This window comes from Molothrus aeneus, chromosome Z (assembly GCF_037042795.1).
Source record: "Molothrus aeneus isolate 106 chromosome Z, BPBGC_Maene_1.0, whole genome shotgun sequence".
Lineage (NCBI taxonomy): Eukaryota > Metazoa > Chordata > Aves > Passeriformes > Icteridae > Molothrus > Molothrus aeneus.
In genome coordinates this window covers 23,528,398-23,552,307 of record NC_089680.1, presented here as the reverse complement: position 1 = coordinate 23,552,307, position 23,910 = coordinate 23,528,398, and the positions used below count along the sequence as shown (strand labels likewise).

At 34.7% G+C, this 23,910-nt stretch overlaps 1 protein-coding gene across 1 annotated transcript in view; it reads left to right on the top strand.

Annotated features, from left to right (window-relative positions):
- The window catches only part of CCDC171 (coiled-coil domain containing 171), a 152,491-nt gene that overhangs the window by 80,578 nt on the left and 48,003 nt on the right, over positions 1-23,910 (top strand). The window contains exons 20-21 of the mRNA XM_066569192.1: positions 14,764-14,909; positions 17,509-17,563. Of these exons, the coding sequence (XP_066425289.1) occupies positions 14,764-14,909; positions 17,509-17,563 (201 nt within the window). The remainder of the gene's footprint in view (positions 1-14,763; positions 14,910-17,508; positions 17,564-23,910) is intronic.

The following is a 23,910-nucleotide window of genomic DNA, read 5'->3' as shown; positions in this document are numbered from 1 at the left end:
GTAAGTCTCAATCCTTCCCACTGAGGAGTTTTAAACCAAATTTAAATTGTAGGCTTGTTGCTGTGTACTGTCCCTCAACTTAGAAAATTAATTGATATATCTTAATTTCTTCATAATATTTACTACAAAATGTAGCACAAATTTGCATTTTTGTTGTAACAGCATGTATCTGTGACTGAATCAAAAAAGGAGCCAGGAAAGTTGTGGTAACATGTCAAAACATGATAAATATCTTGTGGTCCTTGATTTTTTTTTTAGTCATGCAGATACAATTTTATAAGGTATGCATCCTAAATCATCATTTCGTCTTCACTTTTTATCATTGTTTCTACAATTCCAAACCTGTGTTGTATAAGTACTTTCGAAATTCAAGTGGCAGTCTAATATAATACTTTGATACCAAGGAGTAAAAATGGCTCTTAAATTTTGAGGCCTATATCTTTTGGTTTTTAAATTTTAACAAAAAATATCTTTTCTTTCCCACAGTTAAGCACCACCCAACCTTGTTCATGCCTTTATTCACAACAGGAAGAAATGGTCTCTGCCCTGGCATCTTAATTGATAGACACTTTTATTTAGCTTAATTGGGTTTTGTGACTTAAAATGTTTGGGGGTTTTGTGGGGCTTTTTGTAGCTCTCATTTTGCAGTACAGTGAAACAATCTCATCTTTGCAATAATCAACCTTGCCCCTGTAAAACAGTGTTCTTAAATTGTATAGGGTTTCAAGTGAATGCTTAAATAATACAGAAAAAAGAAGAGCATTTTTACTGTTGCACTGTAAAAAAAACCAAAATATAAAAAAATATGCCTCCAACTTTATCTTAAGATACAAAATAATATTACTTGTATAGACTTAAGTGTATATAAAAATTTGGTGAATATGGAATATGGTGGCATACAAGTAAGGTCAGGTAGATAGACATGGTGTGAAAAAAAATAGACATGCTTTGAATTCTTTAATCATAATTTTTGAACAGGTAAGAAGAAGAAAATTAAAATATTAGATACTTCCACTTTTGATAGCTTATTTTTAAACTTATTCACAGTTCGACAGCAATCAGTAAGGAGATATTTTGGTATTCATGTACTTTCATAAAGTAGGCTTATTAAAGGAGTAATACTTAATTTCTTAGCTTTATCAGTTCAGATTTTAATCCTGTATATTTTTATCTTCTTAGTGGCATATACCATAGAGACATCCAAAGTAGCCAATTATGTTCAAGGTCAGCTGGAACTAAGCAACTCTTTAACACCACTTCTTTTTATTAGATGAGGTGAATCATTTGCTCTGGTTCCTTATTCTTTGAAGAGAAACTATTACACAAATAAGGTAAACAGGTATCAATAACAGACATATTTTTAATTCCTGATTCCAGCTGGTCTTAATCAAGTAAAGTATTTATGTTTCTTATTGATATGCACAGCCTATATATTTATTTCTTTTTAGGTATGGTAGTGCCTGTATATTTTAAAGGTTCTATTTATGGAACAATTTCTATAAATTGTTAATTAATAACTCCAGTGCAATAGATGTTAAATCATATAGCTTGATACTGATATGCCTCAATATAAACTTCAATACTTGTTTTAAAAGAATGTACCCTAAATTTTGGGTTGTTTAATCTGCTGAGTTTAAACAACCCAAAATTTAGGGTACCTTCTGTGAAGCTGTGATTAATTTATGACAGAATAAAATTATGAGGAAAAAAAATGTCATACAGGTGCTTTGATAACACTCACAAAAAGGTGTTTTCTGGTGGGAAGATTTGAAGTATTCTTTTCAATACCTATGTCATTCAAACCATACATACATATTCTTTGTTCAGTGCATTCTTCACTAAATAGATATATCTGAATTTATTAGATTCAGATGAAGATTGGGATTTCTCTGTTTGTTAGAAGTGAATGTTTCCCTCAGCAGGCTCTATTCTTGGGTGAATTTGAGGTGAAAATGATACACAATTTTCTGCTTTCAATTGCTTTTCTTTTTCATATATTTATGGACATCTATTTTCTCTGAAAGACCATTTCAAATATTTACAGAATTCCTTCTACTAATACCACTACACATACTTTGTGAGTGAGTTTTGCAGTTATTTATGAAAATGCTGCAATATTCTAACTCGGAGAAAGGCTAAAAGACTTCACTTACATGAGGAAGACCAAGTGATTTTCATGTTCCTCAGAAAGATTGCATTAACAGTAAGAAGAGAACTAGGATATGAGATTTTTTTTCCTTTGACATCTTAAGTTGAAAATATTGCTAGAATTTGGATGCACTGAGGGATACAGTTGATTCTAAAAACTTGTTTGTCTCTTTGTCAAGAAACTGCATTTCTGTGTATTGCCAGATTAAATGTAAGGCTGTTCCTTAAAGAAAGCAGTATAGCTGATTACTGCTAGCATCTAACTTAACAGGAGATATATATTAGTGAAATTTAGCATTTAAAGAGAAGCAAGCTCCCTCCAGAATAGGTTAAAATTCATAATTCATTAATTAAATGTGGGGGATTGTTGGGGTCTTTTTTAAGTTTCCATACTCTCTATGTTCTGAACACCTAAATAACTTATAAAGTAGGTAAGAATGGATTAGCATTGTCATCTGCTGTGTTCTTAGTTGAAAGACATAATGTGTCTTCTTAGTACAATAAATCGGAGGTTACAGAGATTTGTCAGGTACTTCAAATTGTGTTAACACTATTTGTAAAATAAGTAGAACTGTTCATTCTGCTCTATCACATAACTTCCACTACTGCTAACTTCTTAATCTTCAAAGATTTATGTTACCTAGAAACTTGTCATAGAGCTAGTCCTTTCTGTTATTTTTTATAGTTTGCAATGAATTGTATGTGGAACTTAGGTTTATGGGAAGGGATAGTCTTCCTTCTAGCAGCTGCTGTCTTTACACAGTAGGAAGACACATAGATAGCACAAAATTGTGGGTTAGATCTGAGAGCTCTTTTTTGTAAAAGGAAACAGAACACAGCCCGGATAAAGTCTGCACTCTACTATTATGAGTGAGTCTGTGTTTCAGATCTCTGAACTTCACATTAAATTTCATGCTTCTGTGGTTTGTTCAGGGAGTTAAATTCATTGAATCATAGGAAATACTCGGTTGGAAAAGATTTACAATGATCATCAACACCCAGCTCCTGGCCCTGCACAGGGCCTTCCCTGAGTCACAGCATGTGCCTGAGAGCGCTGTCCAAATGTTTCTTCAGCTCTGTCAGGCTGCTGCTGTGACCACTTCCCTGGGGAGCTGTTCCAGTGCCCAACCACAAATGAGTGAAGAACTTGCTCTTAGGTAGGTTTTTAAATCTGTCTATTTCCTTTGCTCTGTATCTAGAACATTGATCAGTATTACATTAGTCTCAAGAGACTGAAGTCAGTACATCGCTTTTAGATTTGTTTTTGTGCTGTAGTCATCAATGAAGCAACCAAGCAACTATCAACCAAGTTGTTGAACGTCTGCATTAACTTAGTTCTGAGTCAAACTTTCTGGAAGATATGTAAGTAATGACCAGAATGGGAGGAGGAATAAAGTTAAAGTCTGTCAAATTAAAGTTAAAGTCAATTTGATTTTGAATTCATTATATGTTTGCATTAACAGGAAGGTCAATGCAACAATGCAAAATATTGTAGTATAAGTCACACAACCATAATTTAATTGGAAGGTCTTATTTTGAAAGGATATTATCATTACTGTCATGTTTCTGTTTCATTTCTCTGCATTTCCTCCTCTGCCCAGTTTTACAAGTTGAATGTCAATAATAGTTAATTTTTGATCAATGTTAAGGTTTTACATTGGAATTTGAACATGTATTTACACCAAGTGAACATTTCTTTTTTCCTAAATTATGCCACTATACAATATTTTATTGGTTGGTATTAAGAACGTTATTCATGTATATTATTTACTACCTTTATATAGCAAGAAAATGATAAAATTATATCCAATGCTACTTTACATTGGAAGAAGAATGAAAGCAATTGGCAATTCATTAAATTTATGTTCAATCTAATCAGATGGAAACATTATTTATCTGATAAATAAGTCCTAAGTAAGAAAAACTCTTTATTTTATTTTTAACTTGCTGAAGAGTTTAAGATGACTCTGAGAAAATGTTCTCACTATTAAATCAATTTGTATGTAATTTAGACACTGAGAACACTGGAATAAGTCATGATTATGTAGCATCACTTCAGTTAATCTTTGAAAGCTACAACCACAAGTTGAATTCCAGGTAAGAATAGGTTAGCCCTCTCCAGAAAATTATGGAATAGGTTTGTTCATGCTAGTCTGATTCAATAGCCCCATTCTACAGTCACTTTATGAGTCATGCACTCACATGAGACCTTGGGATTTGAGGTCTAATGTATGACTGACTGGCACGGAGTGAAATCCAGAGTGCTTTGGTGTTAATAGTGTAGTAATGTTGCCTATTTCAGAGAACACTTTTGATCCTGAGTCTGTTTGCTGCACTACAGTATTAAAAAGAAGATAAATCTGACATTCTGTTTAGATAAAGAGAAAAGATAACTTAAACAAAGTAATTGCATGAACCAGCACATTTTTAGTCTTTTAAAAGTAGCTTCCAATATTCTCTGGGTATTCCATTTGTAGGAACTACTCGCCTCCCCCTTGGCAAGTAGTAGGAAAGGAGAGAATAAATGGAACAATATCAGGATCTAAAAGCTTAATGGTTTTATTTTTGCATTGTAATTATACTAATAAATACCTCTGTCCATGACCCTGGAATTTATAGTGCAGCGAGAAAGATTTATTGACAAGTAATTTGGAAGAAAAATGGGATTATTGTGTAAATACAGCATGTGGTTATTAAGCATATGTACTTTCATACCACTTTTTCCTGTTATTTCAAGACCTTCAACTATCTTTCAGTTTCCACTCAAAAATACCGAAAGGCTTCTTGGTAAATCCAGTGCCTGGGAGATCTTTGTTACATTATTAGATCAACTACAAAGTAACTGTGTTACCTTGAGATGTGCAGAGGGGATCAATAGATCTTTAAAACAGCATGAGATTTTTTTAAAGAAGGTGTTCTATACCCTATTTTTCCTGGTTGTATAGATATCAATGTGTAGGACTTTCTACTATTCACATTCTGCATCTTCTTGTTATACAAGTCCTTTATAGGTAGATTTCCTTTTTGATGCTGTTTATTTAGGATATCTCCAGGCCCTCATCATTTTTCACCTGAGTCATGTTTTCCCATGTTCTCCCTTTCTCTTTGTGTGCAACTAATTCTGCAAATATCTTTATATCTTCTTGTCAAACCATACGTAAAATCTTTCAAATAGCTATTGAAATATAATTAAACTCTTGGAATATAATTAAGTATGTATCTAACTGGCATAAGACTAAAAGAAGAGATGCATTCCTTTGCACCTGTATTCCCTTGGCTGCATGCTATGACAGCAGCTGGGCCTATCCTTCATATAATTTGATCTTTTAATTTAATTTGATACTCCATTAGGTATTCAGTGATTTTCAAGGGGAAAGTTTTTCAAAATTTATACCAATTTCAGCTTCCAAAATCTGTACCTATGCTGTCCTCTAGTAGAGCATGGAAGCTCTTCAAAATTATAGCTCGGCAACAAACTCAAAACAGATATTATATTTTATGCTGCCTAATTTTTTGTGTTGCCTTTCACAATATGTATTTGTGAAAAATCCATTGAGGTTCTTGTTGCTAGATCATTTTACTTCTCAGTTGAAAAGACTTTAAAATGTTCCCAATTCTTTCTAGTTAAAGTAAAACCACCTTAAGTGTTGTATTTTGGGGGTTTTGTTTGTTAGTATTTTGTTTTGTTTTGTTTGTCTGTGGACTTTTCGATAAGAAATTGAGTGATTTTAGAATTATGACATTAAGACTCTCAATTCTAAGTAGCAGTTCAAACATTTCTTTATAAATACTGCTTCATTGTTTACAGGAAAATTTCTCAGGTGTGAGAAGGAAGAAATAAGTGTTCTTAGAAAAAGTTAATAATAATATACTTAGTTTACTAAAATAATTACTTGCATGGTATCACCTACTGATAGGCGTATTTGTTACTGTCATTTATAGTGAAGTAGGTAACTTTCCAAGTTTTGTACCATCATGTTGCCATTTTGTCTTATAGTTAAGAAATATACCAAAAGAGAAAAATATAAATAATTATTCAGTTTTCACTGAATTCACTGTCACTGTTTAACTTCCCTATTTCAGGATCTGTATTTGCCATGCTCAGGGAAACTTATACCTTGTTTATTAAGCTTTGTGTTCTCGTTTGGCACTTGGTATGACTCAAAGCATATCCAGAAGGAAGTGAGACATCTAATCAATATGTCTTTATAGCACTTTGATCTCCTTGCTGAATATTGGGATGTAATATATCTTTGATGCTTTTTCAATAGAATGATTTAAGAGTTGCCTTTTATGTAAGTTAAATTTTGTTTTACTGTATCTGTTTTTTTTCTGCTAAGGTGACTACTCTCCAGTTTTTAATGAGTGGAAGGATAGGGGTGACCTATATTGAAGAATAGACCTTTTAATATAAAATTACATCTTTATCAATTCTTTTTTAATTTTTTGAGGTTTAAAAAGTAAAAGGGGTGTGTGTTTTCTCCCTGCAGGTACATCATGCAAGATGTGGCTGGCCTGATGGTCAAATAAAACATTTATGCACTTAATAAATTTGGGGCTCTGTGGAAACACACATACCTTGCATGTATGATTTGGTCAGAACTCATCTGAAGGGGAATGCAATATTTGAATGTAAATCATATACAGTGATAAATCTTGTGAAGCCCATATTAATGTTAGTGCCATACTAAAAAAAAGAGATTTGTCTAATTAATTAATTAATTAAAGAAAATCAAAAACTCTTTATGAAGCAAGATCAAACCTTTGTGTGGCACTAATTGACATTCTTGTCATTGCCCCTAATTCTTCAATGTAATGGCTCACATTAATGTACGTGTGTCTGGTGGAATTGTGCAGCAGCCTCTTCCAAGAAAGGGCTTCAGCATTAAAAATCTTAGCTGAGGTCACCAGTATATTGAGGTTATGGACAGTATATTTTTGCACTCAGAACTGAACCTTAAATTCTATTTAGAAATTTCCTTGAAACTGTTCTGAAGACTCCTAGTATTCCCATTTTTTAACCAGTGTCTGAAAAGAAGACAGAGACAGGGTAACATAATATTTGTTCTCAAATTTAGTTCTGAAGCAGAATGTTGTGTCATTCAGCCGACTCAGATGACTTTTTTTCTGTGTCATGATGCCCCCTAACTTCAGATTGTATTCCTTCTTAAATAAACAGTGGGAATTAAATTGTGGTTATTTACTTTGTAAATAAATTGTTGTCATCGTTAATGTTTTATTGCTGTTATTTCTTCTTCTTCTTGAATTATTTTAACTGACTGTTACCATTCAGAAATATTCTAAGCAAATTTCTGATACAAAGCAAATGGAAGAGTATTTCTCGAGAACTTAAAATAGTCTCTTACAGGGCTTAGAAATGTCACTGGTAATGAAAGATCATTGAGACCAGTAGGACATGGTCAGAGACAGGTGGCTTGAGGCTGTGACTGATGAGAGAGGCGACAAATGAAATGCAAGAAATTGGTGCAATATGTTGTGTCCTCATAGATATGCAACTAAATATTTTTATGTATGTACATGTGATAGATTATCACTTTTAAAGTGAAGATGAAATCTAAGTGTTGGTTGTGTTTCTGTCTTGCGTAGTGTGTGCTTATGTGCACAAGTAGATAATGTTTAGCAAATTTACCAGTATTGCAGAGAGCAGTGCTACAGAGCAGCATCAGAGTTTACTTGTAGTATTAGTGCCTCATTTACAGGTACATGGCAGTTTTGAAAATTCATCTTTTTCAATGTAATCCAAGTGTAGACCATCTTTTTGAAACCTTGGAACTGTACCAACTATAAGGCTGAGAGTCTAGCAGGGTAAAAAGTGTAACAGTGAAAAACCCCATTATTCCATTTTGGTGGCACTTAAGTATCTGATTTAGAGGCATGACACTGCCAAAGCACAGAAAATCTGCTACATATGCAGGGCTGAGTCTTTTCTAGTCTGTTACTGCAAAGGGCTACATGTTCTGGTGGGAGAGAAATTTGCATTTCTAAGGAGAAAAAAGAAACATCAGTCCTGAGGTAGTGTGTGAGAAATTGAATAAGGAGTGAATGATCATGTACTCATACCACCATGCACATGATTCCAAAAATTTATTCTCACTTAACTTCAAGGATTATTCTTAAAACTCATAGTGAAAAAGCCTGAGTTTTTATAAAATTGTATTTGTCCTATTAAGTGATATAATCCTTCTCTGCAGCTTTCCAGTAATACTAATTCACTTAGCTTAGAAGATGATTAAAATTTCTAAATTATAATGTGCATAGATTTTATCATGTACTTTATCATTTTCCAAAACACAGTTTAAAAGTAGGTCTCAATTGCTCTCTTTTGGGATTAGTGTATGTCTGAAAGGCCCAGAACATCTTATTCAAAGGGGTCTCCATCAACAGTCCATGAGGATATAGGATATAGATATAGGATATAGGTTTTGTGTGGGAAGTTTATGTTTTGTAATTACTTCACTTTAAAAGTTTTGTTTAGTTTTACTTTGGAGCTGAATGAGCATATGATGTGTCCTCTGAAAGAGATTTTATTGTGTGAAATCATTCAGAAAAAGCTACTCCATTTAAAATATTAAACTCTTTTAATTCACAATAACTTTAAAACATACTCAATGACTTCACAAAGCATTTTCAGTCATGCTTTGCTAAATATCTTGAGCTAATGCAGTTGAAAAATAGATTGCTTTCTTGTTTATCAGAATAGATTTTCTATTGAGAAATGTTTGCACTATAGCAAAGAGATATTAAATGTAGCTGAAAGTCTTTGAGGCACTGTAATCCAGCCTGAATCACTGCAGGTGAGATGTTTGAGGTACCTAAACTTGCTTGGATGTCTAAGGGCCATATTTCTGTCAATAAATGGACTGTTGTCTACACGTACGTAGGTGATGAATGTAATTTGTTTTCATGACATGAGTGCCTCAAATTTCAAGTGAATTTTGTAAGAAAAATCTCTTGCAAAATGTAGATGTGTGGATTTTCCCTTCCCCATCTGTTCAATGACTCTCAAATAAAATTTCATTTAAATGTTTCATAATACTTGGGTTCTAGATCTTGTACAGTAGCCATATATCACAACTGTTTTTAGAGCTACATGTACTGTCATTTAACTCATAATCATCTTTAGATGTTTGCTTGACATTTTTGGTACTGATTTGGATAAACCATAGTTTGTACTCCAATATTATGAGGGTTTTTCATATAAAACAATCACAAGCAATTGTGTGTGACATTGTGCTAGAAATGTGAAAATATGCCTGAAAGCATAATTCACCAGTATTTTGTGGGTTATTTATTAAAACGATTATGCTGGTTGGTATTTGTTTAGCTTAGTAGACCTAAGCTCAACTCATGCTCTGTGACCTCATTACACAAGGCTCTAACAAAGACAAGAAGAGCACTTTGCACTTTGTTAGATACACTGAGATCTGTTAACTCTTTTAACTGCTTCCGTGCTATATCATATACTTCAGACACAATTCACAAGGTATGTTCTTTCTCTCAATACCAGCATATGAAAAGATTGTTGTGTCAGGATGAAGGTCCAGTAGCAAAGAGGTTGAAAAAATCCCTGTTTTTTTCCTGCAATGCAGATACAGTGTCCTTTTAAACACTCATAATTTTTTTTCCTAGTGCAATTTAAAGGGCTTTGGAAAGTATTTGTTTTTGAAGGGATGTCATGGGTGGTCAGCCTCAGTTCTGTTTGCAAGAGCAGATCAGCCACATAGAGTTCATTTCAAACTGTTTTAAGACACCACTGCAGACATTGTGGAACACACAGTGAATCCAGATATAGTATCTTGATAGTTTCTATTTGAGAAGTGTAAATCCATCTTATTTCTTGACATAGGTCTCAATGTACTTCTTAGATGTGTTCGATTGTTTTAAAGTATTGATGAGAAGTCTCAGTTATGATTTTTTTTGTCTCAGAACTTTTTATCCCCAAGATTTTTAATCTACTCTTTTGATAGAATAAGCATAATTTCTATTTTTTCTTGATAAATAAAGATTCTTTTCAAAAAACATCCCATGGAATTTCAGCTGTATAGTTTGAGCTGATGTATTTGATCTGCATTGCAGTGGTGAACACTAAAAATAGGGTAAACATTAAATATTAATGTAGCTTGTTGTACCTGTTGGATTTGAACCATTTGAAACTGCTCTAGGTTATGTGTAGACTTCTGGGGGACACTCAGAGATCATTATATTTGCCAACAATAATAACAGGAAGTGTATTTAAACTGGTGAAGGAATGGATGCTGGCTAAACTTTCTATACTTCTTTTCATTGTGAAATTTTATTAGTTGTGGGTGTAGGACAGCTTTCAGAATGTATTTTTTAAAAGTAATATTTTGCATCTAAATAGAGAATATGCATATAAAATTTCATCTGAAAGAGAAATTCTTCAATTTCACAAATTAGTTCATTATACACATACTGCAGTGTATTTGCATATTTTGTACTGCTGTGTTGTGTCTGTGTAATTTAAATCTAATTTACTAAGCAGTTTGATCTAGCTTTAGTTGATCTTGGAAAATACAGTCTCAGTATAAATATGTCACACATGCTTTGCATGAATTTAAGCTGTATGACTGTCATTGTTCATCTGAAGTGATTGTCCATCTGTTATCTTTTGAATAGAGTCCTTTTTGTGTGTAAAGAATTACAATATTAAACTTTGATTTCTTTTTGTAATGGGCTTTGAATAAAAAGTTTCCTGACTGCAAAACCTAAACTTGTTAAAGGAAGCTTGTGGAAGGACCAAGCCAACAGACAGCCAATGAGATTTTTCTTCAGTGCCATCAGTTGCTTGCTGTTCTCTCCAACAAATGTTTTTTCATGCTTAGTTTGTGAGGGAAAATAGGTCAAAAATCTAAATGTCTCTAAAGGAAACGCCTTCTAAAGATTCTGATGAAAACTCAACTGATCTATGAGAATTTGGCAGACTGGAGAGGACGGAGTGCAGTGATGTCTGAATTAGCACCCGAATGCCTAAAAACCTGAGAAAGACAGATAAATGACATTTTACAGAATGTTAATAAATTGGAGTTTAGCTTCTAAGTCGGTTCAGAATCACTTGTACTTGAAAGTGAAAGCTCAGCATCTTCACAGAACTGTGTGCAAACATACTAGGTTTTTAAAACCTTCATTCTTCTTATCACAGTTAGCCTCAACTTTCTAACAGTTGTAATTGTCCACAGAAAACATTTCAAGATAAATGCATTATCAGGTTTTGAAATTTTCTTATTTTTGTAAATACTAAGACCTGGGGGGCAAAATAAGGGCTATATTGTGGATTAAGTGAAATATCTCAAGGCTGTGCTTTTCTGATAACTGAACCTGAAGTGACCTTTCTCAGACACAATTACAGAGCTGTATGTTTTTCCTTTAATTTCATCAGGGGTTTAATTAGTATACAAATAAAACTTCCCTTATCTTCCTTTCTACCTAATTGGCTTGTCTTTGCTTATATATGAAGAATGTGAAAATGGGCTGTAATTAGGATGACCGTGTTAACCTTTTTTTCTCAAATGTACTGTTGCCTAAAGGCCTCAAAGCCTAAAACCAGTGCTTTGGATTATTGCTTTGCAATCACTATGGCTCTCCCATAGGTTTTCTCATGAGCAGAAGGGCTTTGGGTGCTGCAGGTTCCCACTGCTTAACGGGATCTTCATTCTTCTCCCCACTAAATGTTTATTGATTATCTCACTGCTCCACACTCAGCCTCCAACAACTTAATATCAGGTGACAGTCAGGAGAGTTCTCCAAGTAATTAGAGTGGAGCATTGAGGGAACAATTAGGAGCAGAGTTATTAAACTTGATTTATCCTATTCTCTCCTGAACACTTTCTTGGATATCAGAACATCACACTTTCACAATCTACCCTAGCTGAGAAATTAGTGGCTAACCTGCTGCTTATCATTGTTGCCTTGCTGCCTTGAGGCACACCCTCTTGGTTTCAGTCACTCAGCTGGAAATATTAGAGTCCATAAAGTTTATCAAGGGTTTTAATTAGATCAATCTGAAGAAGCAAAAAAAGAGGCTTACCAGCCATTATTTTATAATACACCAAACTGTATTTGAACATTTCCAAGGCTTGACTTTAACCCACAGTAGCAAGAAGCTTCAAGTAATTGCTGAAACTGCTTTTGGAGTGCTAAAATCCATTTCCATTTTGTTTAGATATTGCAATGTTACTAGATAAAGTATGAATCCTTTAGAGATTTCTGTAAATAATGGGGTTCTCTTTGAATATAATAGAGCAGCTCTTCAGTGAGATACTTGATTTAACCATTTCTATATTGCTTCATCACCAGCTAGCATGGATTGCTGACCATGCCCCTTAAAAAAGTTAGGCCCTGCTATTGCCTTGTTAATAGGCATGTGCTTGCAATGAGTAACCTAGGTTAGTTAGCAGCTCACAGAAGATTTTGACTAGTGGGTCTTTTCACTGTTCATGGTCAGTAATGAAAGATTTATGTGGGAGCCAACAACTCTTCAACCCTTGCAGATGGATAGCTATAATAAAAATAAAATAAATAATGATCCTATTATCCTGTCTTTCTCTACTCTACTGTGATTGCTAGGATGCTGGGGCCAAAATCCATTCAACAGCATCTGCATCAAAAATTTCTTGCATCAAAATACTAGCAGAAACTACTTAAAACCAGATTTTTCAATAAGGTGGGAAGCTGGGTTGGACCAAACATTGGTAATAGAGACCTTGTTCTGTGTTCAAATATAGTCCATTTGTCAAAGGTGGGAATATGGGCAGGGGGTTACTTGACTTGATTTTCAGAACTCTTTCCTCAATGTTGAAAGCAAACAGTAAACACAATAATTGGAGGAAGATAATGCTCTTCGTTTTTGAACCAGAGATGGATCCTTTTATCCATGCTAATCCACATTTCAATTCTTGGAAATAAAATTTCTGAAAATCTGATAATTCATAAAGTCATCTGTTTAGACAGGGATTTGATAGCTTCCATTGGCTTAAGGGTAGAATTTCTGAAAACAGGACTTCTGGTTTTGAATATCCTTGTGCAGTGGATGAATGCTATCTGTGTGTTTATCTTTCCTTAGGGGAAATATATCAGTTGTTTATTGAAAATAAGGACATAAGAGTCAAAATAGAATTATTCAACCTGCAGTCGTTTGAACAAGAATAATATTAACATTTCTGGGTTTAGAGTTTTTTAAATAAACTTCAGGTTTTTTTCTTACAGTTGTGATTAATTTCAGCTTAGATTTTGTAAATTCCTGAACAAGACTTCAAGTAATGGTGCTGTACCTTCAAAATACACCACTGCTGAAGTAACTGGTTAACTTCTCTCTTTAGGAATTTAAGAAGAAGACTTATGCCAGTCCACAGATGACAGTTTATTTTACAGGACTATGCAGTCCTTTGCTGTAGATTGTTATTTTATAGAAAATTTCTCTATTGTAATGCTTTTTGAAATGCCTCTGACCCTTAAAGAGGTCTGAAACTTCTTCAGATTAGTTGAGTTTTCAGCACCCTCCAAATTTTTATCAGCATTTTATATATACTGTTTGTCATACTCATCCACAGCATAGTACATCTCCACGTTCCAGTCAGGACATCGTATATCTCCATGTTCCACAGTACTCAGGGCATGTACTGAGTACAAATTATGCACAGCATTCTTAGAATTCAAGCAGAAAATATACCCATAAATTTTGAAAAAAAGGTAAGAGCTCAGTCTTGCAACTGCGCAGCCTTCTCTTCTGTATTTTAGGATGTATCAGGAAATATGCTATGTGTAAAAGTATGTTTATAACCACTGATTATAATTTCTTTCTAAAAAGCCAATTAACAGCTATAAGTAAAATGTAACATGTGACAAATTATGAAATCAAATTATTAATACTCCAGTCTATAAATGTATCGATTTATCCCAGCAGAAAGGACTAGCAACCAGCCAGATTCTGTATTAATTAGTCCTGTGTGCTATTTTTCACCTATTGGATTAATCTGAATTGATTAAAGCATGTTGTGTTAATTCTATGCCAGACAGAAATGTTTAGAAAATATACATATTATTTTGCATATTGGGAAACTAATGTTATAATAGTGAAAGCACCATAAAATAGATTGTACTTGATGTACTAACAGAGAATATGAGATTATCTATTCTACTGAAATTTCTGAACAGTGCAGAATATTTAAATGAATCTTTCCTTGTTTATTCCCTTTCATTGTGAATTCCTTTCTTTAATATATATTTTAAATTAAGTTTTGTGAATATTCTGTGTTCCTTAAAGCTGTACTCTTGATTACTTTCCTTTGTGTTTAGATCTGATATTTGTAAATATAGTACTTGTAGCATAGTGTATGTCCCTGCTTGAGCAAAAAATAATTTTATTTTATAAATGTATTTGTACACAGTCAATATACTAAAAACTGGAGGGTTCTAAGTTGGTAATATTTTGGTAGAGAATTCATAAAACCTTAGTATGCAATGGTCCAAATCTACTACACAGTGTAGTCTGTTTTCCACTTTGTTTAATAGCCTATGGCATAAACTGAAGTTAATTATTTGGGCTGACAAGTAACTCTGTTTTCTGTCTGCTTGCAGAGTCTCTCCGAGGCAACGATGGAGCTGAGAAGAAGAGATCGATTTCTGCGTCAGCAAAATAGACTTCTTACCCAGCTGGAGCAGGACAAGCGTCGACTGAGCGAGAGCCTCCGTGATGCAGAGAGTGCCCTCTGCATGGCAGCCAAGTGAGCCCTGGGACCTTGGGGAGATCACTTAAAACGGACAAAAGATCAATTCTCACTTTCATGCACAGGGTTTTAGCCTTAGCTAATGTAATGCTAGAAAACAAAAGTACATCTGTCTCTCTTTGAAATTGAGTGATAGACTTCGAAAACGAAAACTGTAGAAGATACTGCACGTTACGTTTTCTGTAGTTACCCCATAATAGTGCTACAAATTCTTGGTCCAAAATGCATAAGCATTTTGTCTGCCAATTACCTTACTGATTTGACATCTCTTTGATAGATACTTCACATTCTATTTGTTTAAGGAATGATTGTTTGTTCTAAAGGGGCTGAAACCCATTTTGGACCAAGGCTTATCTGTGGAATAGTATAGATATTTCTTCTGATTTCAGAGAGCTTTGGATTTAGATGTAAGCCCCATGCCTTTTTATACTATAACTTGAAGAGTGGAAGGAAATGTTCAGGGACCATTTTTGAAAGTATTGGTAGTCAAAAGCTGTTCCATTGACTTGAATGAGATTATTAATAACCTCTTAGAGTTATGTAGTCAGATAAAATTATAAATCCTTTCAGACTTTGTTATCTATTCCTGTTACAGTAGTATGCCCTTTGAATATTATTGGTCCATGGCCAAGATTTTTAAAAAGTTCAATTTAAAATTAAAATTTCTCATTATACATGGGGTAGATTTGACCTCTGAAGAAGAATAGCTTAGAAGCTTTAAGGGGCTTATGCACCAGCAAAATAATGTAATTAATATAGTTATCAGTGATATGTTTAACAAGCTAATTAAAATGACAAATATTATTTAGTATAAGTGTATCAAAGCAGATTATGGCCCAAAGAAGGATTTGTTTTTAAAAGCCTTCTCCTTTTCACCCTGCCCCAATCTATTTTATGCGCTCCACTAAGGATCATTCCCTATGGCCATTCTTATATTCAGATAAGGTTTTTTTGATGTGAAAACTTCCAACCAGTCATTGTTCTACCATAAGAACTCTATGTTATGTTCTAACATAAACTGTTCTACTTGTTCTTTGTAAAAAGTGCAAGTGTCTTTTTATTCCTTTGGAACATGTAAGCAAAGTAGCTAAACAGACTTTGGTCTTATCTGGAAACTCTTATTTTAATATCAATTCCATGACTTAGGTGATTGTAGGCAATGCATGGGTGTCTTTCAGTTTCTTTCCTAAATTTTTGTAGTGCTGTAAAAGACAGCAAGATGTCTAGCTTCTTCTGAGAATGGCTGACTTGATTTTCCTTAAGTGGTGGCTAGCAGTTCTTTCCACTTTCCTCCTGAGTAACAAGCAATATTAATAAAAGTGTCTGAAACAGTGAACCTGACAAAAATACAGTAGTCTTTTGGTAATTTCTCTCTGTTGTGGTTTATCCCCAGCCAGCAACCAAGTACCCTGTCAATCTAGTCCAAAGAAAGGCAGGATCCTGAAAATAGAAAAGTCTATGTGACTTTATTAGGAATGTAAAAGCCAGTTTTACTCTTCTGGCCACCTTCTGGTACTTTCTGTTAAGACAGTATGAATCAAGAAATGAGAAAGCAGCTATCATTCTATAGGGAAGAATGCCATGATTTTGACTGGAGAAAAAGAGGCTGAGGGAAGACCTTATTGTACCTGAAAGGAGGTTGTAGTGACATGGGGCTTGGGCTGTTCTCCCAAGTAACAAGTGATAGGACAAGAGGAAACGGCCTCAGGTTGTGTTGGATTGGATATTTGGAAAAGATCCTCCCATGAAAGGGTGGTCAAGCATTGGAACAGGCTGCCCAAGGAAGTTGTAGAGTCTGGAGGTATTTAAAAGATGTGGTCCTTGGATACATGTTTTAGTGGTGGGCCAGGCAGGGCTGAGCTAAGGGCTGGACTCAGTGACCTTAAGGGTCTTTTCCAACCTAAATCATACTGATTCTATGGATTCTGGTATTGTAAAAGCTTAAACAAAATATACACATAGCTGGCAAAATAAGAAAAAGTTGTGGAATATTAAAGTGCATTAGCTTTTCTGGCATGGATTCTCTTTGACTTCCTATGGTCATGCTCTCTTTTCTCCTTAGTCATGTGGTATTGTGCAACTTCAGTTCTATTTCTGTCAATCATGAGCTGAGGCCATGGTTTTTCATGACAGCATAGCTGATGAGAGCTGTCTTACTGAAGTCCTAATCTACAAAAGGGCATTAGAGAATTGTTTCCTTCTCCAAACCTCCCTATTGTAAGGATAGGATATTTGGCTGGACTTTTAGAAATGTAAGAGAATGTATTCTCTTCCCGCTAGATAACTCCATTCAACATGCCTTTTACATCTAAAACTCTTCAAGAAAATTATATTTGTTCATGAATCTGTCCATAACAGCAACTAGTTTGATCGTCCACAACAGAAACAAATTTCATATGGAAGTATTCCAAATAGTGGTACATGAACTATTTTTTAAGGTTTGCATTGGGGATATAAAAAGGAGAGACAAAAACATAATACTTTGAGTTATCAACAATTATTTGAAAGACGTGATAGTTAAAAACTAGCAGAAAATTAATTTCAGTTAATTAGAGTTTCAGTTCTATGATCTACCTCTTTTTTTGTCTTGTAATAGAGACAGAGAATTGATCATTAGTCATATGAAAGCTGTAGAAGACACTCTGCATAAGGTAAGAATTTAAAATTATTCCTCTGCTTTGTATTTCTAAATATACCAAAGTTTTATCACTGCTTTTGCTCAGGAAAGGAGAGGAGTAGAAGTTGTAAGGTGGCTTCCTTTTCTTAGAGTTTATTTCCACCTTCAACTTCTTTTATCCTAAAAAACTGTTCATTTTTAGTGAAGTAAAATACAATTTTAAAGTACACGAACTTCTTATTTCTTACTACAAAACTTAACTACAAAAATCCACTTTTCTTCCCTTAATAGCTGAGACCACTATTTCTAGTTACAAAGTGAAGACAGTTGAATATCCAAATAGCTAACAATTTCTATGGAGCTAAGTCTATGCTGTGTAAGCCAGAGGTCATTTGGTGATGTCACATGCATGGTGGTATAAAACCATATGGCTTTGTGCATGCCACTTTAGTCTTTGATACATGATAAAACATAAGGAAAAGACAGTAAGATGTAGCCTGTAGTCAGAAGCTTTCATGATATTTTTAGGGCATTTTTTAAATTGAGTAATAATCTTAAGTATTCTCTTTGACTTGCACAGTTTTGCCGTGGTATAGCATTATTTGAAAGTCCAACAAAGCTTGTATATTAATTATTTAGGCAAAAGGACTGTTTTAACTGTAGCTCTAGTTCTTGATTGTTTTAGAACTGTTTTTAGTCTAGAGCAAAACAAAGCAAAATAAGTGTTTTTATTACCTTGGAGTGTTAATTTCCCTTATCACATCTTGAATTCACAGCAACATGGGAATCTATTCTTCATTTTAGTTTCTGTGTTCACCAAAACTAATTTAATTTTCAGATACTTTTTTCAAGTCTTTCTTTCCTTTAATGTTCAAGAAAGTGACAGAACCTAAAACTGTGTGGTTTAGCTACAGCAAACAGTGCTGGTAGAAACTTTCTTGCTTTTTGCCCCCACCTTTTTCATACTGGCTTCCTTTAAGCATAAAATCTGATGTTATGCAGAAAGTGTTGTGTTTTGCAGTAAGAGATACATGTCCTTGGCATTCAGAATTTATTGTCCTGGATTGCAAGGTTACATTTTGGTTTTGAAAGCAATGCCATTATGTGCAGAAGGATTGAAGTGTTTGGGGAAAGGCTATAGAGAAGGCCACACGCTGAGTACTGATTAACCTGATGCAGTGAATTGCTTGAGAAACAGCCATCTTTTTTCTGAAAATTTTAGTTACCATATTGCTTCTTAATTCTTGATGTACATAGCTGTTAGGCCCTTGTAGCATGTTAGTGAGTAGCAAAATAATTTATCCTTTCTGGTTTGTCAACCTAAAGAATAAGAAAACATAAGAATTAGAAATGTCAGGATGCTCCTTTCAGCAGGAACTAAAAAAAAAAACGGATTGTAAATCATTCAAAATTTGTCATTCTATTTCTCCTAGAAGAACAAAGGGAAATTATTGATTTTGTTTGGGAAGTATCTGAAATGTAAACCCTACATCATAATGGTAACTAATTACCTAGCATAAGTGAATATGGCTGATGTGTAAACCATAAAGTTTACACTGTTGTTCTTAAAGGGTTTCTCACCCAGTAAAAAATCAGAACATTAAGAAATGGATTATGTACTAGTAAAGGAACCATAAGCCTTTCTTTCTCCACTAGAAATTCTGGGATTTACTTTTGTTTTAAGAAAGACATCAAAAGAAAATGGGTAAAGTTCAGAATCAACTGAAGTTGGACAAGTACTACTAGTAACTTCAGCTTTACTTACAGGAGTTTGAAATTGAAGGTTTTGATATTTCTGTGTTGATGTATTCATGAGAAAATATCCACAAAATTCCACTGTATCACTATAGGATCTGTATTATTAATTCATAATGCTAAATTTTTACCTATAGATCTCAGAGGGATTTTACAGACATCCTTAGTAATCTTAGTTAGACTCAGGATAAGACAGTGTACTCTGATCCATAAAATAGCCTCATTCCTCTCCATATTCTATCCCTACAAGAATTCCAGAAGTTGGCAATGTGGGTACTAGATCATCTGCCTTTGGGTATATAGGGGTGTAACATTCTGCAAACAAAAACAGGAGAAATCAGATCCGAGGGAAACAATCTCTGTGTGTGCTTCTAATATGCCACTGGACCAGAGATAATTTACACCACTTTCTGCCCTGCACTATGAGTGGATGAAACATCTATTATCATACATTTGACTTTGCCAAAAAGTGCCTGGGCATGCTTGTGCCCAGAGTGATTCTTTCAAGACCATTGTGGAGCTACCTTTTTAATCTTCGTGAATATTTATGAAGCATAACCATTGAAGAACTTGAGCACTGGATCTGCTAAGAGAGAAAATATTTTTAGCAACTAGTTTCATGTCCTTCATAAATTACAAGATGTTCTTTAGAAGGTTATTTTTTGTCCTACCCTGGGTCTTGTCATATTAGCTATCTTTATCCTACGCCTGGAGCTGAATTATTTCCACAGAAGTTCCTGATAATATAAGAGATCTTATTTCATCTTATACCATCTAAATATTATGGACAAATACCTAAATGCATAGTGAATGTTTTAACAAACTAAAAAAATCAAAACAGAATATTGCCAAGGACAAACAGAGACCTCAAGAGGGTTATGGTTTGGTTCAGTTTTATTATCAAATACTGAAGATGACCAGAAGTAATAGCAAAATGATAACAGAAATAAATAAAATTTTACTGAAAGAGTGATGAAAGGAAATTCCATCTACTTGAAGTTCAAACATAGAAAGTTTTCTTAAAATGTCTTCTAATAAAAAGAAAAATCATTTAAGAACATGTCTTATTTTAAAACCCATGGGCAGTCCTTTTTTATGTATGAAAAATAAGTTATTTCTTGAAACACTTTCCTCTCAAAACATTGAGGTTATTTTTTGTTATAAAATAAATCCTTGTTATGCTTGCTGATAAACTGTGTTCCATTATTAATTTCTTCTTTATTTCTTAATATTCTGGTTGTATAAACAGTGTAAGAGACATTAAATCTATTAATTTCCATTACTAGATTCTTTAACGTGTAGTTAATCATCTATTAGTTATGGTAATAATGCCACTGTTGTGGGTTCAATCCTTGTATGGGCCAGTGATTTAAAAGTGGACTTCATGATCTTTGTGGGTCCCTTTCTGTTATCCTGTAATCCCGCCAGAGGAAGAAATAATTTTACACTATCTCTGCTGAAATCTTCAGCTTCCCCTTGCTTCTCAGTTTGAGTGCTTTTTTGGATTAGCCTTGGCCAGCGGCCAGATGCCCACCCAGATGGTCTCTCAGTCCTCCTCAAGAGGACAGGGGGACAAAACAGGATGAGAAAGCTCATGTGTTGAGATCTAGATAGAGACAATGCATAGTAGTTATCATCACAGGTTAAACAGCTGACCTGGGGAAACTATTTTAATTTATTTTTTAAAGTAGATTTGGAGAGGTAGAAACAATTTCAAAACTAGCATTACCCTGCCTTTTAATCTCAGCTTCACTTGTGACTGCTCTGCTCAAGCTGTGAGGCACAGGGGTTTGCAGTCAGTCTACACCAACTCCTCTCTGCAGCTCCTACCTCCTCATGCTGTTTCCCTGCATCAGCCCACTGTGGGCTCTCCATGTGGGCTGCCATCTTTCAAGAATATCTGCTTCAGCGTGGACTCTCCATGGATATTAATTCCTTCGGGAACTATCCTGAAGGATTTCCTCGACCTCCCCTGGACGGGAATCCTTCATGGAATATGGTGTGGATATGCCCCAACACAGCCCTCTCTCTGTGCTATGAGGAAATACCTAATCCAGTGCCTTAAGTGTTTCTGCCTCACTTCTTTTCCGACTTAGATATTCAGTATTTTTGTTCCCTCCTTCTCTCCCTGTGTGATGGGTTTTTCTCATTCTTAAATTCATTTTCACAGAGGGGCTGCCAGCAGGGCTGTGGGTCTTAGCTGTGACCTGGTGGGTCGGGAACCAGAGGTGTCTAGAACCAACTTTGTCCTGCGCTCATCTGTTCTCACAGTGACTGCACCTGGTACACTGCTATAGCTGCCTCCTTTTCAGCCTGCCTAAATCTCTGTTCTCTACATGTAGCCTGTGCTATACACCACCATGAGAAGTCATTCTAGTGAGCCAGCCTTCAAAGTGACAGAAAATTTTTTGGTTTTCCTTGTACTCTTAACCATCAAAATCTTGACAAATTTATTCTATCATAGTCTGTCCTGGCTGCTTAGGATTTGGCTGTTTTAGCAGGTTAATAAAATACAATGTGCTCACTGTTTTTCCCAATACCAGAGTTAGCAACCTACTTATTCTGACACTTTGAGACACAGCAGCACACCAGTGCTTTGATAACTTTGGGATCAAAGCAGCTATCCAGTGTGCTCCTTTCCTTCTGGCACTTGGAGAGAAGAATTATTCTTTGTCCACTTCTGTAGTGCACTTCATTTCTGCTGATTGAAAGGTTCATATGCTAGCTAGCAGAACAACTTCCATGCAGACGTGTCAGCAGTCATGCCTTGAAATCCATCCACTATTGTGTTTCATTGCCTCGCTGTGACCCCTGTTGTCTCCTCTGAAATGCCCCTAAACTGTTTACAAGATCTGGGTCCCATGACTCTATCATTGAAAAAAAATATGAACACTGTATCATCCATCCCATAATACATTTTTTAAAAATACAAAGACAGAACTATATTTCTTTATCTAATTTAATGTTTTGGGTTTTTATAATACAGCACATAGAATACAGTTATATAATACAGTTGGAGATGGGGTGGGGCCGTTGAATACTTGAGAATTAGTTAGGTTGTAGCAGTAGGTTGTTATTTCTGATGTGGTCCATAGTAATCAAATGCATTTCCTTATGATGACAGTTTTATGGCCTGCAAGGAATTAATTTGCAATAGGTTTAAGTCCATATACAAGTGACTACATTGGAAAAAACACTCAAGTGTAAGTGGCAATAATTGTTAGTTGCAGCAATGAGACCACAAATTGATCAGGTCCTGGAAGAAGAGAACACTTATGAGACTTAAGTTAGCTGTCTCTGTCAGACTCCAGTAGATATGACCTGACACATTCAGGTATACTGATCTGCCACATTTCTCTCAGTTAACTGGGATCTGTAGTCCATTATATTATTTAGTTATCTCAATAATGATTTTAAAGCCCTCATTTTAGAGATCTCATTTCCTTTTTGCCTAACCTAATGAAACTCCCAAGATGGTTTTTCTGTGTGTTAGACACGTTAATATTAAGTGTGAAGCCGGCTTTATATGTGTGCTCAAAGTCTGTCCATCACTGTGGTCCTGGGTTGTTCTCAACTGGCCCTGTCACAAGCCTATTGAAACAGTGAGTATGTGTACATGCAAAAAAAACACCAAGAAAACACATTTAGATTGTTAAAATTCTAAATAATTTCTGTAAAAAGTTTGCAGTAGAAAAACAGCTATTATTTCTCTGTAATAAGAAAAAAATGCAATAAAAATATTACTTTTTCTCCTCCTCCATCTCAAAGGAGTGCTTCTTAATTTCAGTGTTTGATGAATGACTTTTGTTTCACCTCCTAGCAATCTGACTTTCTTGATCCGTGTTCCTAAAGATCAGTTGTGCAGGACATACAGGTGTTAGCACAGCTGGCTTGCTGATGACAACTCTGTCCATATAGCTGTCTAGTGTGTCATCACTCATATTGTTCAGTGTCATTCTGACCTAGCCAAGCTAAAAATGATACTCCAGCTCAAGAGGGATTTAAAAACCTTCACAAAGTAAAGATAAGACATTACCGAATGTCATATCCATGTGCTTAACTGTTTTCAGTTTGGACGTTAGTTATCTAAGTAACTAATTTCAGGATATATTTGTTTCTATATTTTGGTTTTCTTTGTTGGTTTTAAGGTGATTTTTTGATTTTATTTTGGCTAGATTGTTTGCTTGGGTTTTTTTTGGTTGGTGGAGGTGGGATTTTTTGGTTCTTTGTTTGTTTGTTTGTTTTGGGTTTTTTAAAAGGCTGAATACTTATATATAATTTGCCTTTAGTAAGGAGAAATCCTTGTTTTGAGAATTGTGGAATTATTGACTACATTAACAGTTGTTTTCTCCCAACATAGGTTCATTTTCAGTCCAAGGTCACTGAAACCTTTTCATAGGGGATGTATTATAGTTCACATCTTGCAGCTATAGAGAAGCTTAGGTGCCGTGGTCAACATTTGCAAAAAACCAACTGTGGATCAAATTAATATCTTATTCAACTGACCATGCAGTGTGTGTATGTAGTAATATCAGAAAGCTTGAATTAATCTGATAGGTAAGTCTGGGATGGTAGTCTGCTCTGAAAATTAATTTCCATAATCTTGACTAGTCCTGAAGGGAGGAA